This window comes from Silurus aristotelis (assembly GCF_946808225.1).
Source record: "Silurus aristotelis genome assembly, chromosome: 7".
NCBI classification, from domain to species: Eukaryota; Metazoa; Chordata; class Actinopteri; order Siluriformes; family Siluridae; genus Silurus; species Silurus aristotelis.
Genome location: NC_139580.1, coordinates 11,740,114 through 11,757,027, shown reverse-complemented (window position 1 = coordinate 11,757,027; position 16,914 = coordinate 11,740,114). Strand labels below are relative to the sequence as shown.

At 40.3% G+C, this 16,914-nt stretch overlaps 1 protein-coding gene across 2 annotated transcripts in view; it reads left to right on the top strand.

Annotated features, from left to right (window-relative positions):
- diaph1 (diaphanous related formin 1) overlaps positions 1-16,914 on the top strand; it is a 139,511-nt gene that overhangs the window by 64,215 nt on the left and 58,382 nt on the right. For both annotated transcript variants that reach the window (XM_083546946.1, XM_083546945.1), the window contains 2 exons: positions 206-757; positions 7,132-7,255. In XM_083546946.1, coding sequence (XP_083403072.1) covers positions 206-757; positions 7,132-7,255 — 676 coding nt within the window. The remainder of the gene's footprint in view (positions 1-205; positions 758-7,131; positions 7,256-16,914) is intronic.

Below are 16,914 nucleotides of genomic sequence, written 5' to 3'. Positions count from 1 at the left end.
TTTGAAATACATCAGTGGGGCGCTTGTGATTTAATGCTTCAGAGTCATTAAAAAAAAAAAACAATGACCTTTTCTTGAGCTCTTAATATCACAGCTAGATTCGTTTGATTAATCAGGGGGAAGGGAAGAAAAACTAAATGCAGTTAATTGTGCAAAATAATGAGAATTGTTCATTAGTATCTATTTCTCTGTTTCTATCTCTCAGATTGAAAAACTGTCAAAGGATCTTAAGGAAACCAAGACAAAACTCATAACAGTGTCTATGTCTGTGCCAGCATCATCTACCCGCACTGACCCATCAGCCCCAGCCTCTCTGCCCCACCCACCTCCTTTGCCTGGCCAAACAGGCATGCCACCTCCACCACCACCCCCTCCTTTGCCTGGCCAAATAGGCATGCCCCCTCCCCCACCACCTCCTCCTTTGCCTGGCCACATAGGCATGCCCCCTCCCCCACCACCTCCACCTCTACCTGGCCAAATAGGCATGCCCCCTCCACCACCTCCCCCTCCACCTCTCCCTGGGCAGGGAGGAATGATACCCCCTCCACCACCTCCATTACCTGGTATGCCCCCACCTCCGCCTCCACCTCCAGGATTTCCAGGAATGCCACCCCCTCCTCCAATGCCTGGGATGCCTCCACCACCGCCAGGAGGGATGGGAGCCTGGGCTGCTCCTGTACCACAATTACCATTTGGCCTAAAGCCCAAGAAAGAGTACAAACCAGAGGTGCAGCTTAAAAGGGCCAACTGGAGTAAGGTGAGTTCAGGGAAAAGGGGTTGTGTTGGTGGGTGGGGTTACTGCAGCCCTGAGTTCTGATAAACCCAGCTGGCTGATTTACCAGCATTGATGGCACTGATCACTGAGCACTGCTTGAATATACCGAATCGACTTTAATAGCTGGAAAATAAAAAGGAAAGAAAAGCAGGGGTTCTTTTAAAGTTTTAAAGTCTTGAATCTTTCCATTCGCAGAATGCTTTCCACAACCTAGTCCAAATATTTTCCTCGCCTTGGTTCTGATTCACAAATTCCTGCAGCTCCTCGACTTTAACAACCACTACTGATCATGCCTCAGTTTGATCATTTCTGACTCTTAGCATCTTCTTGAAAAATAACAATTTGTGTTATAGCTAGCTATATTTTGTAAGGTGAAATGGCAGAACTCTGTAAGTACCAGCTCTCTTGGCTCTGCTAAAACCACTGAGTAGCTTAAAGGTTGAATTATTTATTTATTTATTTTTTAAGCTGCACGAATTGCATTCATTTGCAAAACATAATAATTAGACTGAGTTGAAAATTATGTGTTTTAATGGCAACAGGGATTTATACTGGGGGGAAAAGTAATGCAGGCGTAATGCTTTTAATATAAAATTAAGAAATTGAGATTTATCACAATACATGAATAATTAACTTTTAATTGGATTGCTCTCAGAAAGTGGAGATTGAATGGAAATGTAACACTATTGAGAGCTTGACCCTGGAATAGCACACCATTACACGCTTCTATTGTAATACGAATAAGTCGCATACTCCTCAGATGTGAATGCAGTATTATGAATTTGAGGACCGAGATTTTTTTTCCCTGCAATACTTTATTTTTTTTATTATTTAGAGTTTCTTTTTAATTTATAGTTGCCACACATACAAGGTTCAACTCCTAGAGATGTTTTATATATATATATATACACAGTGAGGAAAATAAGTATTTGAACACCCTGCTATTTTGCAAGTTCTCCCACTTAGAAATCATGGAGGGGTCTGAAATTGTCTTCGTAGGTGCATGTCCACTGTGAGAGACATAATCTAAAAAAAAAAAATCCAGAAAACACAATGTATTATTTTTAAACTATTTATTTGTATGATACAGCTGCAAATAAGTATTTGAACACCTGTCTATCAGCTAGAATTCTGACCCTCAAAGACCTGTTAGTCTGCCTTTAAAATGTCCACCTCCACTACATTTATTGTCCTAAATTAGATGCACCTGTTTGAGGTCGTTAGCTGCATAAAGACACCTGTCCACCCCATACAATCAGTAAGAATCCAACTACTAACATGGCCAAGACCAAAGAGCTGTCCAAAGACACTAGAGACAAAATTGTACACCTCCACAAGGCTGGAAAGGGCTACGGGGAAATTGCCAAGCAGCTTGGTGAAAAAAGGTCCACTGTTGGAGCAATCATTAGAAAATGGAAGAAGCTAAACATGACTGTCAGTCTCCCTCGGACTGGGGCTCCATGCAAGATCTCACCTCGTGGGGTCTCCATGATCGTAAGGAAGGTGAGAAATCAGCCCAGAACTACACGGGAGGAGCTGGTCAATGACCTGAAAAGAGCTGGGACCACCGTTTCCAAGGTTACTGTTGGTAATACACTAAGACGTCATGGTTTGAAATCATGCATGGCACGGAAGGTTCCCCTGCTTAAACCAGCACATGTCCAGGCACATCTTAAGTTTGCCAATGACCATTTGGATGATCCAGAGGAGTCATGGGAGAAAGTCATGTGGTCAGATGAGACCAAAATAGAACTTTCGGGTCATAATTCCACTAAACATGTTTGGAGGAAGAAGAATGATGAGTACCATCCCAAGAACACCAGCCCTACTGTGAAGCATGGGGGTGGTAGCATCATGCTTTGGGGGTGTTTTTCTGCACATGGGATAGGGCGACTGCACTGTATTAAGGAGAGGATGACCAGGGCCATGTATTGCGAGATTTTGGGGAACAACCTCCTTCCCTCAGTTAGAGCATTGAAGATGGGTCGAGGCTGGGTCTTCCAACATGACAATGACCCGAAGCACACAGCCAGGATAACCAAGGAGTGGCTCAGTAAGAAGCATATCAAGGTTCTGGCGTGGCCTAGCCAGTCTCCAGACCTAAACCCAATAGAGAATCTTTGGAGGGAGCTCAAACTCTGTGTTTCTCAGCGACAGGCCAGAAACCTGACTGATCTAGAGAAGATCTGTGTGGAGGAGTGGGCCAAAATCCCTCCTGCAGTGTGTGCAAATTTGGTGAAAAACTACAGGAAACGTTTGACCTCTGTAATTGCAAACAAAGGCTACTGTACCAAATATTAACATTGACTTTCTCAGATGTTCAAATACTTATTTGCAGCTGTATCATACAAATAAATAGTTTAAAAATCATACATTGTGATTTCTAGATTTTTTTTTAAAGATTATGTCTTTCACAGTGGACATGCACCTACGATGACAATTTCAGACCCCTCCATGATTTCTAAGTGGGAGAACTTGCAAAATAGCAGGGTGTTCAAATACTTATTTTCCTCACTGTATATATATATATTAGGGATGCACTGAACTGAAAATTCTTGGCCGAAACCGAAAAAGAGGAAAGCAAGGCCGAAAACCGAAACACAGAAAGAAATTATGCCAATTATTATTACTATTGCATTTATGGCTATGATTGTGTACTAAACTTACTAAAATCAAGGCATTTAACTTGCATAAATTAAATATTAAAGTTTCAAAGAATAAATCAATTACAAATTATGAAAATATTTATTTATAGCACATTGCAACAATGCACAGAATAAAATAAATTAAAATTCAAACTTAAATGTTTAATTTAAATACACTCATGTGTACATTAAATAATAATGTACAGGCCCTCTGGCCTGCTCAAAAGGTTGTAAAATTAAATATGTTCTTTCATAAAAACAAAATGCATTCAGAACAAGTGCAACTGCTTAAAGATACAATACAACACTATCACTGGGAAACTTCCTGCCTTTTCAAAAACGTCCACCACAGACGGAGTGCGCATGCTCGGAGGGGTTTTGCTTTTCTGTGCCGCGTTCCTCTCATATTCAGCATAGCGATCGGATGTTTGGATTTCAGGTGATAAATTAAACCCGACGTGGAGAAAGTCTTTGCAGACGAAATTTCGGCATTACATGTTTTGCACATCGCTATCCGTGGGTCTTTCTCAGATATACTAAAACACGTCCACACCGCAGACATGTTGTTTTAGACATGCACGTGCAGGCAGCGGTTTCTGTTTGCGTCATCACAACAAACTGTTTCGGCCGCGTTTTTTCGGTGATCAAAGTCTTTCAGCCGAAAACCGAAAATGCACTTTTGGGCCATTTTTCGGTGGCCGAATATTCGGTGCATCCCTAATATGTATGTATGTATGTGTATATATATATATATATATATATATATATATATATATATATATATATATATATATATATATATATATATATATATATATATATATATATATATGTGTGTGTGTGTGTATGTATGTGTGTATATGTGTGTATATATATATATATATATATATATATATATATATATATATATATATATATATATATATATATATATATATACTTATTTATTTAATGGTTGTGCAATAAGCTGCACCTTAACACTATTACTGAATAGTCTGCATCCCATTGTCTACTTCAGCTACTGAGAGAAAGTAAAGATTCTATCTTTCTATCACCAGACTCAAATAATATCCTTAACGCATGATGTGACAGGAAAACATTTGCCAACAGTAACTGCATTTCAGGGTCACCATTGCAATGTGCTAAGCAACTTTATATGGAAATTAAAATGTACAGATGTCCTGGATATTCATGTGCTCCTTTCCAATGATAACATTAGTAAGCAACAGTGTGAGATGCAACCATTCATTTTTTTATACTTAGCATTGACACTTGGCCGAGACACTGCTGATCGAGCTCAGGTGCATTCTGTTTGCTTTCTTTACCTTGTAAAGTAACCCCACCTTGCTTGGGAGGTGGTAGTGGTTAAGGCATTGCACTTTAGATTGGAAGGTCATGGGTTCATATCCCAGCATCACCAATCTACTACTGCTGGGCCCTTGAGCAAGGCCCTTAACCCTCACCTGCTCAGTTGAAGGTCGCTCGGTATATGGGTGCCTGCTAAATACCGTAAATGTAAATGGGTTCAGCTGTGCTAGTTATGAGCAACCAAAGCATTTCTATGACTTCTTGGAATGAGATCATCATTTTCAAGCACAGGGCAAAGTTTTACATGTGAGCTTTCCATCAGTCACATAGACATTTTCCCAGAAAACATAAGACAGCAGGAGGCCATTTCCAGTTTCGGTTGCAGCTGGGTTTTTTTTTTTTGACGACAGCTTGATGTGTCAGGGCCCCTGGTGTGTGTGTGTGTGTGTGTGTGTGTGTGTGTGTGTGTGTGTGTTATCAAAAAAGTACAGGGTGCCTAATCGCATTTTACCTACATATGAAATCCTTGTGTGACTATTAGTTCTTCTGTTTCTTCTCCTCCCTCACTTCATTTTGTCGCGTTCCCTCGCTCTCCCTCATCCTCAACAGGACTTAAAACATCAAAACGGTTCCGTCTCCTCTGTTAGCCTAAAGCTACTCTTTAATGGCTGCATTCGGGTTCATGAGTGTGTCTCCCTCACTCTCTCCACCTCTCCTGCTTTCTTCTCCTGGTGAGAGCTCTTTGACGAGGATGTCAGTGAAATTGCTTTTTAATAAGCCTGCTTCTTTTAACTGTGCATGTGAAAGATAATTAAATTGCTGCTAGAAAGGACATCATTCTTTTGTAATTTAAACTAACTTTTTTTTTTTTTTGCTTTTGCTTTTGCGCTCTTTCTCTCCTCCACCGCTTTTTCACAATCATGTTCTAAAAGTCGCCTGCGCATGCACACTGGAATGCTCACAGTCGCTCATCAGAAAGCAAAGTAATAAGAAATTAGGATCAGAGAAGTCTCTTCCTCCTTTCTAAAGTCTCTCTCTTCTTTCTGTTTCTTCCATAGTCCATCGCTTTTCTTATATTACAGTGCTGTTACTATTACTAGTGCTGTTAAAACCTAATTTTGTTTTATGCACCTAAAAAAAAAAAACATGTAATGAAAAGAAGAAATGTATGTGTTGAGTGATTTAAAAAGGATAGACAGAAACGGCCGAAGAAAGAAAGGACTGAACGAAAGAACGAAATGACAGATAATAAAAAAGATTGGTGCGATGGGGTGTATCATGTCCTCTCTCCATGACTATATTGAACCTTTTTGTGCCGCTTTTCATCTTTTGTGTGGCTAAAACCGGGATCAATTTTAACGAGTTTCATTCCTCCGTCATCTTTTTCTTCTCCCACTTCAAACCCGCCCCCCCCCCCTTCTTTTAATTCTTATCTGCTCGTTTTTTTTTTTTGCTTACTTATTCATTTTTCTAGAACGATGGTTGTTAGTGTAAGCCTGTGCATTATCGCTGTTGAAAAGTGGCCTGTGCAACAGGATCAGCACACACACACACACACACACACACGCTCCTTAGAGGCCTTCAGCAGCTCAGATTGTTCACCCTGCCGCCAACAGAGATTAATTGACTTAAAGTTGTGTTCATGTAGCGTGGACCAAGTTTCAGGGGCGCTGTGTCTTTCTGAAAGGGGAAACTCATTCGAGCTAAAATAGCATGTCGTTGGTGATGAAGCATTCACTCGTGATAATCCATTAAACCTCTAATTGGGAATCGCTGCAGCTGGCAGGGTAGTTATTATTTCTGCAGTAAGAACGGATTTCAGAGCAACTACAACAGCACTGATCTTGTTTGCTGTAATATATTGTGTGCTTGAAGTAAATTGTTAGGGAACTCGAGCTCTGCTGTTTCAGCAACAGAGTAATAGGACTCGAGTTTATATATGATGCATGTTGTAATGCTACTTGAGGATTCAGCGCCGTGTCACGTGATGTTCCAAGTGCATCATTTAAGGATGGGTTTGTATATGGACAGTTTTGTGACGGCTGTTTTGCTATATATTGATTCGCGACATCTTACTTTCAGGAATAAATGTGAGGCACGAGTGATGAAACAGACAGAGACAGAAACAGAGGGTTTGGGAGGGTCTGTGGGTAAAGTGATATTTTGGGCGGATTAAGAAATTGGTTGTTTTAGATAAGTAGATGGATAAATGCATTTTACTGAATAGACAAATGGATCGTATTGGATGAATAGATAAATGGATTTTGCCAAATCGATAGAAGGGATAGGTTCTGGAGTTGATGGATAGATAATTTGGGGCAGAGGGATGATTGACGGATGACATTGAGTGGGCAGATGGATGGATGGATGACTGAATGAACTGACTTCTCTTGTGTGTTGTAGATCGCAGCTGAGGACCTTTCAGAGAGCAGCTTCTGGGTAAAATCCAAAGAGGGCCGTTTTGAGAGTAACGAGCTTTTCTCCAGACTCACTCTGGCGTTCTCCTCACAGACCAAGAGTAAGTGGTGTAACTTATCATAACTTTTTTTCTTTCTATTAATAAATGCACCCATGTCAAGCATCCAACTTATTATCTTTATTTTTTTAATCTGTTTTTCCTACATGATTCATCTACCTTCACAGCCTCAAAAGGTAAGCTGTGTGTGTGTGTGTGTGTGTGTGTGTGTGTGTGTGTGTGTGTGTGTGTGTGTGTGTGTGTGTGTGTGTGTGTGTGTGTGTGTGTGTGTTTGCGCACGAACGCATGTATTTGGGTGTTCAAGCAAATCGCTGCTCTCGGTGTAATGCTTTTCAACGACGGATGTATAGATGCTTAGTAGGATGAATGGAAGTCTCCAAGGTTGGATGGATGTTGAAACAGGTGGATGGTTGCAGAAATAGATGGATGTGAGGCACAATGCTGAAATTGATAGATGGATGGATGGTGAGACTGGTAGCTGGATACAGAGATACAGGACTGCACTACTAATCACATGCTATAAAAGCACTGCTTAGGAGTTGGTAAAGTTGCTCAAACTCTATTACACACTCACTTTGTCCACCGTCGAACAAAGATCCATGAAGATACGTGGATGGGTTTAGGGACAGAGGGACGGATGCTGAGATATTTTGTGTGGCTTTAGGGATGGACAGATGGATGTGGATAATTTCAGAGAAGGCGGGATGGATGCTGTGAGATGCAGAGGGATAGTTTAGAGATAGGTGGGTGTCTTCAGGGAAGGATGGATGGATGCATTGATAAAGAGATGGATGTGAAAAGGCGTATCAGGATACATGTAGTGATGAATGGCTGAGATAGAGGATATACAGAGGAGTGAAGGGGTGGGTGTTTAGAAGAATAGTAGCATGCTAAGAGAGGTGGACGAGTTTAAGGACAAAGAGAAAGCGCATTGCATTGTGGAAATGGAAATGTGTGTGTGTGTGTGTGTGTGTGTGTGTGTGTGTGTGTACGCGTGTGGTGCTTATCTCTGTAGAACGGCCATCACACTTCTTAGGACTTTATATGCAAAACTCCTCTCATACTGAATTTAATATGAGCATGACCTTTTGAGAAGTGTGTGTGTGTGTGTGTGTGTGTGTGTGTGTGTGTGTGTCTTTGTCCTCTGTGCAAGTCTACTCAGTGTCAAACTACTGCCACATATGTCCCTGTGGGATGTGTGTGTGAGATTCTGCAGTCACAGCCTTCTTCCCCTGCTTATATCGTCACCTCTATCACCTCTCTCCTTTTTATTCCTGTTCTGTTCTCCTCCCTCTCTTTTTCTCTCTCTCTCTCTCTCTCTCTCTCTCTCTCTCTCTCTCTCTCTCTCTCTCTCCTTCTCTGTGTCTCTCTCTCTCTGCTGTCAGAATTCCGTGTACTCGTCTCCTCCATATTTATGCACCTGATTCAGTATGCAATAACCTCCAATTTAACGAGGGAGTGTGTGCCAACTATATGCTCACACACCGTCATGGCTGTGGGATTTTTTTATTCTGGTATGAAAAGTTTGAAGACTTAAAATGTCATATCTGTCAGCTGTCTTGGACCATCTGAGCCATGTGTGTGTATGCATTCATTCATCTGTCTGGCTTGATGCAGGATAACCTTTTCTGATATCTGTCTGTAAATGAATGCTGCCCTTTTCATATTCTTCATCTGTCCAATCCTGCCTGTAAAAAACTGTGTGTTTGTTTGTGTGTGTGTGTGTGTGTTAGCAGTACTTTGCATTTTGCTGCTCTTTTCTGTCAGACATTTTGACCTCCCTCTTGCTCTCCTTCGGTCATCCCTTCCTACCCAGCCAAGCGAAAGGACACCACTGCCAGCCAAATGCGACCTCTCACTTCTCTTTGTCCCATTGTCCCCATCTCTCTCTCCGCATGCTGATGGCAGGGTTGCAGGTTGATGATGTCACCAGTGAGGTCGTAGGGCTTATTGCTGATTTCACTTTTCATTGACTGCCCTGTAGCAGTTTTTTTTTTTATACTGGCCTTCCCTCCATTTCTTTCTCTCTCTCTCTCTCTCTCTCTCTCTCTCTCTCTCTCTCACACTTCCATATTTAGAAACAAAACATGAAGGTCTGGATTAAAAAACTAGTCATATACCAGGCATAGTTGATTATTAAATGCTTAAGCCCAGATGAGAAATATATAGACTGAGAAATGCAACACTGTATGCACTCCCCATCATTTATTTTTTATTATTTTGGTTGTTTCAGTATGCTGCAGACAACTACATAAATTTTTGAAACGCTTGAATAGATTCCTGGCATCAAAAGGTCATTTTTGGGAGAAGTCTGTAAGCATATACACAGACTGCTAAGGCAATGACGGGCCTGAAGACAGCAAGTGGCACCTAATATTGTAGTAACACATTGTGTTTAATGCACTGAAGCCTTTGCTTATTAGAAAGAAGTGTTGTGTTAGTTATTAAGATTGAATTTCAATAAAATTTGACCTTTGGAAATCCACATTTTCTCATCTCCTTGTGCTGAAGTGCTGCTGCTTTTGCATGCAGAGTTGTGGTCCATCTCCCGTGGCTCTGTCCAGTGTCTGTTTTTTTATTTAGTGGTTGTCTACACGCTTCAAACATGCAGCATGGATTTGCGAACCTGCACGTGTTTTAGAAGTGTCTGATAAACTAAATAAGCTTAATGTCAATATGCAGGGCTTGTAGTCAAACCATTCAGGGGACTCGCAGAGAAAAAGAACACGTGAAAAATGGACTGATTACAATGTTTCCCTAAACATGATTGATCATGTGTCTGAGACAGTGAACTTCTCTAAAGCAACCTGTTGATTTATGATTGTGCTCACTGACGGTTTCAGTGCACACTTTTGGTGAAATCGAGAAATGACTAGAAAGCATTCATTCATCATTCATCAATTCACCAAATCAATTCACACAGTGTAACTCGGACAAAACAGAATAAGCCAAAGTCGTGGATGTCCTTTATTGTTTTTGGAAACTTGCCATATTTAAATGTATTGTGACCCCCACACAAAGCTGTTTAGTGGAAATTGCATTTATTTACTCCCATGCTAGATTTATATACTTATCCCAGTGTTTAACTAATGCCCGAAAAGATTTGCCATAAAAAAATTTGTCAGTGTGCCTGAACTCTTTAACACCATTCAAGTTTCTTACTGCGGCTGGTCGTCTAATCGCCCCACTGTGTTTAATGTCTTCTGTAGATATCTATGGGTTTCGTTCACAAGAAGTTTCACAATAAACTTCAGCACCATGCGCTGTCCATGTACACACTAACACTGTTGTCTGCCATCATAATGAACGGTCTCTGGACTGGCCTCTTGTACCTCCATTTACTGTATGGAAATAGGGAAGCAACAACCTGTGCAATAATAGTACAAATATCATATTAGTTCATATATTTTGAAAAGTAAAGTTATATGTAATAGTTCTATCAGGAATGCAGGAAAAAGCAGAGGTTCTGACTTTTATAAATGCACCTGATGGAAAGATGGATGTGTTTGTGTATGTGTTTTATAAATATTGTGTACTGTGGGATGCAATGGTTAGTGTTTCTGCCTCATGTCTCCTGGGTACCTGGTTCAATCATCAGCTCAGGTTGCTCTCTGTACAAATGTTCTCTAAGAGTCTGTGTCAGTTTCCTGTGGCTTCTCCAGTTGTCTCCCAACTCCTGAAAACATGCCAATAGGTGGATATTTTTTTTTTCTTCAGTTGCCTATGTTTTATGATGCCCCGGTGTGGACACAGGAAAGCTCCATGTTTATCAAATCTACATGAGCTGAATAAAGACTATTAGTGTATGTGAATTCTTTGCTTATTGTGGTGGGTTGTGATTTTTTTATTTTTAGTCCCACTGTGAACAGAGCCGTTTTTTTTATTATTATTTTTTTAAACCAGGTGATCTGTACTGACCCAAGCTTCTCCGGCTGCTTTGTGAATTCTCACTCAAACGTGTGTGCTTTTCAAACGTGTAGCCTTGTTTTCTTGCCTCACTTTGCTGGTTTCCACAGGATGCCAGCAGACCGTTAGTGAGTCAGTTGCTGTTTGAAGTCTACACCTACCACAGCCCAATTAGCCAGTGTGATACACAGAGAGGGTTTGAGATGGGGAGGATACGAACACAAAGTTGCATGGATGTTTGATACTGCTGCATCTCATTATGACGATGATACTTTAATGCTCTCACTTCTTCTGCCAGCCTGCTTTTCAGCTCTCCTCTGAGGCTTGCAGCTCTCTGCGGCACTCGCTCAGCCAGCCGGCTCTGCCCAACCCCTCACCTCCGCTTAAGCACACACACGCACACACACACACATACACACACACACACACATTTTTACACACACACTCCTTCTGTTATTCATCTAGCAGTGTGCTTCATTACGGCACTGACCAGCAACACAGGGACTCTCACTAAATCACTCATGTTTTTACTTTTTCCCGCTCTCTCCCTCCCCCTCTCTCCTTACCCCCCTTCTCCCTCAGTCTCTTTCTCTCTCTCGCTCTCTCTCTCTCTCTCTCTGTCACACAAAAAATCTATTACCCTTGCATATTTATATCCTCTGTATCCACACACACACACACACACACACACACACACACACACACACACACACTATGTATGATTGATATATATATATATATATATATATATATATATATATATATCTCACACACACACACACACACAGAGAGTTATGTCTAGGGCATTAGTTGTTGTCTGTCACCCCTTTGCCATCTGTTGCTGTCTAATTTCTTATTCCATTCTGTTCCTGAGAGACACAGGCTGAATGAAATATGGTGGTGAGCTGCATGCTGTGCCACATGGCTGCTCCTGAACTTAACATGTTTCTGCCTCATCTAGCTGATTTCTGCCCAGGAACCACTGAAACCTGACACTTTGTTTAGTTTTTTTTTTAAATGTTTTGACCTTGGTACTAATACCACATTAAACCGTCCTGCAGTTACCCTTACACCATTTAGCACATGTCCATATCCATTCAGTTTTGTGTGTAGTCTGTTATAGACATGGCTATAGACATAGTCGAGAAGCAGCTTTACAGAAATACAAATGTAGAGTTAGTACAGTAATGAGCAAGCCGGAGCCCGAGACGTGAGGAAGAAACCTTGAGGCGATTCAGACTTTCAAAGACAAATGGTGCCAAGTGTGTGGAGAGGATCTTCAGTATGAGCATTGTAACTGCTTCATTATTGTGCAGTCTTTATTATTACAGCAGGAGTTTATAGGTTGTCTGCAGTATCCATGTTCAATTATTCTTTGAACAATGGGAGAGAAATATTTATTATGAGAAATCTTTTGACTATGCAGTAACTACAGTGGCAGTTCTTTGAAAAAGAACTACATATATTTTTTTACGTTAACATTCATAATTACAGATGCCAATACTGCAATTTAATAGTAGGAGTAAAGTCTGGGAAAGCTGATAGCAAAAATAGAAAAAAAAAAAGACATAATAGCACGGCCAGGCATGCAAATAGCAAGTAAACAAAAATGAAAGAATGCACAGTATTCAAATAAATTTTAAAGAGTAGATTACTGTATATACTCTCAGAAAAAACTAAGCAATTTGGTTGAAGCATAATTAGGCATATAATAGGATGCAGCTCAATTTGACATTCCCAGAAATATGAACTTTTGCTTTTCCGTAACTGCTGGACTCGTGCAGGCTCATGTGACAACTACATAATCGCTGCAATGCGATGACTGCACAACAAGCGTGCTGAATCCTTTCATGTTTTTAACATTCAACGCTGTGTAAAATCTATTCTACATTGATTGAAGCTCTATGCCAAATAATAATGAGTCATGACAGCAATTAACTTTAGCTTCCTTTGATGTTTGGGTTTGCTGTCACCTTTCCATGAAGATTTTTAAACCCAAAGGATAAAAACGTAAAGCGTACATACATAAGCAACTGTTTGAGTAACGATGAGGTAGGTTTGTGAGATCGTGTGCAATATGCCGCCATTCTCTCATGCTCTGAACTATCATTGACTGAGGGGGTGCAAGTAGGACTGTGGCTAGATCTGTGTGCTTTATACAACTTACAAGTGCTGTAGGTGGCATCAGTGTTTAGTCCGTTTTTCTTTTTTTCCCTCTAATCTTAATTAGCCATCAAGTAGGACTGCTTGCAAATCTGGACTCGGGTCCGTAAAAAAATATAGCGAGTTTTGACTGTATGCTAAACATTTTTTTATTTTTTTTTTAAAACCTCCTTTCTGATTTTGTGTCCTTAATGAAGACATTTGCAGACTTTTGCAGGTAACAATGATGATGAACAGAAAGATACATCAGAGAAATGTGTAAGACAGCAAGATATTGTGGTTTTCTATAAGATACAACACTGGCCTGAAGGAAACTTATTTTAAGATACACAACACACTTCGATATAGATACAACACTATTCAATGGATCATCCAGCCTAATAACTACTGCAGTAAATGTCCTCTTAATCCCAAGCTTAGAATGACATCGCATTAATTGTGTGTAGGTTTGTTTTAATTTTTTAATTGCAGGTTTAATGGAAGAGTTGGAACTAGAGTAAGGCTCTTGGCTCCCAAGTCTGGATTTCAGCAGGGATTTAAAAAGTGTCAAATTTGAAAATCAACATTTTAGTCTTAAATTCGCTTTAGGTCTTAATTTTTCGTTGTCCATGTAACGCTTCCTCTAACGTACATTGAAATGCTCCCGCAGCACTTTTGCATTTAAATTTTGTTGTTTGTGGTGTTTTAGTTCTTTCTTTCGCCAGACCAAATATTGTATTACAACTACAAAACGAGGACAACATTTAACAGCATATCAGATTTGGATTCTCTTGGATTGTCCCACAGACCTAAAACTGATTTTTTTCTTTTTTTTTTTTTCTTTTTAGCAATGGGGATGTGGAAGTTTAGGGATACAGTTAACCCCTGATAATTAGTGGTTCAAAAAATTTGGAACTACTAACAGCAAGTTGCGGATTATCTTAAAATTCAGGGAAATCCGCAGCAGGAACCGAATGTTCAGGAACGTTAGGAATAACATTTTAAACTACGTTTTCACTAACAAATTTAATAAAAATTTTTAAACCACATTATTGTATTAAAGTGACGACATGTCTATATGAATTCACTAGGGGCTCATACCATAGGGGCTGCGGAGGTACATTCAAAACCTGCGGATTTTCTGAACTCGAGGGGGTTACCTTCTAGTGGACCACTGTACTTAGTTTGGAAAAAAATGATTTAGGGCTCGGTTAAGTCCTGTTACTAACAGCATATTTGTGTGCATTTTTTATGTCGTGATTTAGGTCTTAATTTTCATTCTTGATGGTTTTATAAAGGTCCTAAAAAGTCTTAAATTTGACTTGGTGAAACCTGCAGAAACCCAGCAAATCCTCAATTGTATCCTGTCTTAAATGAATTAATTTTTATTTGTACAGCGCTTTTAACAATAAACATTGTCTCAAAGCAGCTTGACACAATATAATGTGGTGATAAAAAAAATTTATATGTTCTATATAAGTGTAAGTTTGTCCCTGATGAGCGAGCCGGTGACGACTGTGGCAAGAAAAAACTCCCCGAGATGGAAGGAAGAAACCTTGAGAGAACCAGACTCAAGAGGGAACCCAATCCTCATCTGGGTTGCACCGAATGTCCATTTATCACATCTATACGATGTTGCCGGGTACAGTGGTGATCAGAAGCAAACTGTAGTCCTGAGTCAGTGTAGCAGAATGTTGACATTACCTACAGTCCAAATCCATCCTTAAAGCTCCCATTCTTACTCTGAAATTTCATGGAACCACCCAAGACTTAATTGTAAGCCGCTTTGTATAAAAGCATGAGCTAAAGGTAAATGTAAATACACATGACCACAAGGTTCAAGCAGGCTTTAGTTAAAACCTGAGGAAAGCAATTATGACATGATGATTGCTGGGATTGTCAGTTAACTCGTATAAACCTTAGATTTGCCTCATGTTCTACACGGCTGCCGACTGTGTCCTCTTGAAATTTGTGTGAACATTTCATTGGAGTTATTTTTTTCCTCCCAGGTTTGTTATTTGTCCTATTCTCATCCACTAGGTAGCTCTGTCCTAACATCAGCTCATCTACCAGCTAGAGATGTTGAAGCCTAACACATCCTTCTTTCAAGCATTTGTATAATGATGTTGCCACAGCCAGGCAGTCCAAAAGAACAACACCGGCTGTGTGTCTGAGTGCATTGAATTACTCCCATGACAATCAGTGCCACAACGGCCAATCGTGGGTGTATGTAGACACGTTCCTCTAATATTTGTCTAAATCTTTTCACAGTAATTACTGTATAGAGACATTTCTAGCGCTAATGAACAAACTTGGTTTATTATTAGCAGTGCTTTAAATAGTAGTATGTAATGACAGTACTTTCGTCCCCAGCATGCCAAGATGTTACTATTTGTGAAGCATGCGTAGTTGATAAGACGTGACTCACATCTACACAGTAGGAATTGGCGACTTTCATGCTGCAGTGGGAAAACACATAATATTTTTACTTTTAGTCCTGTTGAATTGTGTGCAATCATTTTTGTGGGTATGTCCTTCAACAGTGCATCAGTGTTTGTCTGCAAGCGTCTCTTTAGTTCTCTATACAGATCAATAATCATCTAGATCCGTATGTGTGGTCTTGCAGTGTATCGACACCAACACTGTCTCCTCCGAGTTCCTCATTTTCTGCCTCTATCGTTTTGTTAATAAGTAGCTTTTTTCTTTCCCCCTATAAGACTCAACATAGACGTTTTAACAGTGTGGGAATTGAGATAATGATGACATTATTCAGCTCAGCCTTCCGTGGCCTGATGCGCAAATGAGTAAAACTTTACGTTCTTCCCAGATACGCACTAACGCCAGAAAACACGTTGTTCTGTTATTATGATCGTTTTTTAGCTGTCTTCTAATGTGCGCGTGTGCTGCGCGTGTTAATCATACGCACCAAATCTCTTAATAAAGTTCAACGTGTAATACATTTGCTCATTAAATCTTATTTTATCCACCTTCGCTAAACGTTTACGGTCCTTTTAATGCCCAGTAGTGAATCTAAACTTCACCTACCCAGCTGTGTGACTCCCCACTGCACACGTGTGCCTTCATGGCCAGTTCACACCCACAGTGCTTCTGCTCCAGTTTCAAATGACCCCTTAAAACCTTCATCTACAGGTATCCATCTGTCCTCCTCACACTCTGATGTTCTCGTCCCTGATTTTCTTTCTCTAGATTTTGCTATTCCTCACACAGGGCACCGCTTTAATGGCTCATATTATTTTACCAAATGGGACATACAGAATGCCTTTTAGTTTCAAACACCAGACTTCGGGAGGAAATGTGAAGTGAATCTCACGCATTTAATGATTTCCCATGTGTGAGGAGATTTCTGCCCTCATCCTTTTCTTGCACTTTTTGTAATTTATTCTCACTCTGCTCCGCCAGCTGTCTGTGTGTATGCACGTTTTCACTATTCCCATCTGAACATGATGGAAGCGATTGAGGTTCATCTCAGAACATTTGCTTGCTGATGGCGGGGAAAAAGTGAGGAATACAGGGCGATGAATGTTACGCTCTGTGTTTCGATTCATTTCGTCTCGTGTTGGTTTGTGTATTATTTCCTCTCCAGAGATGGGTTATAAAATCTGTGTAAACAGCTTATGGAGTAATAAATTGCAGCCATTGTT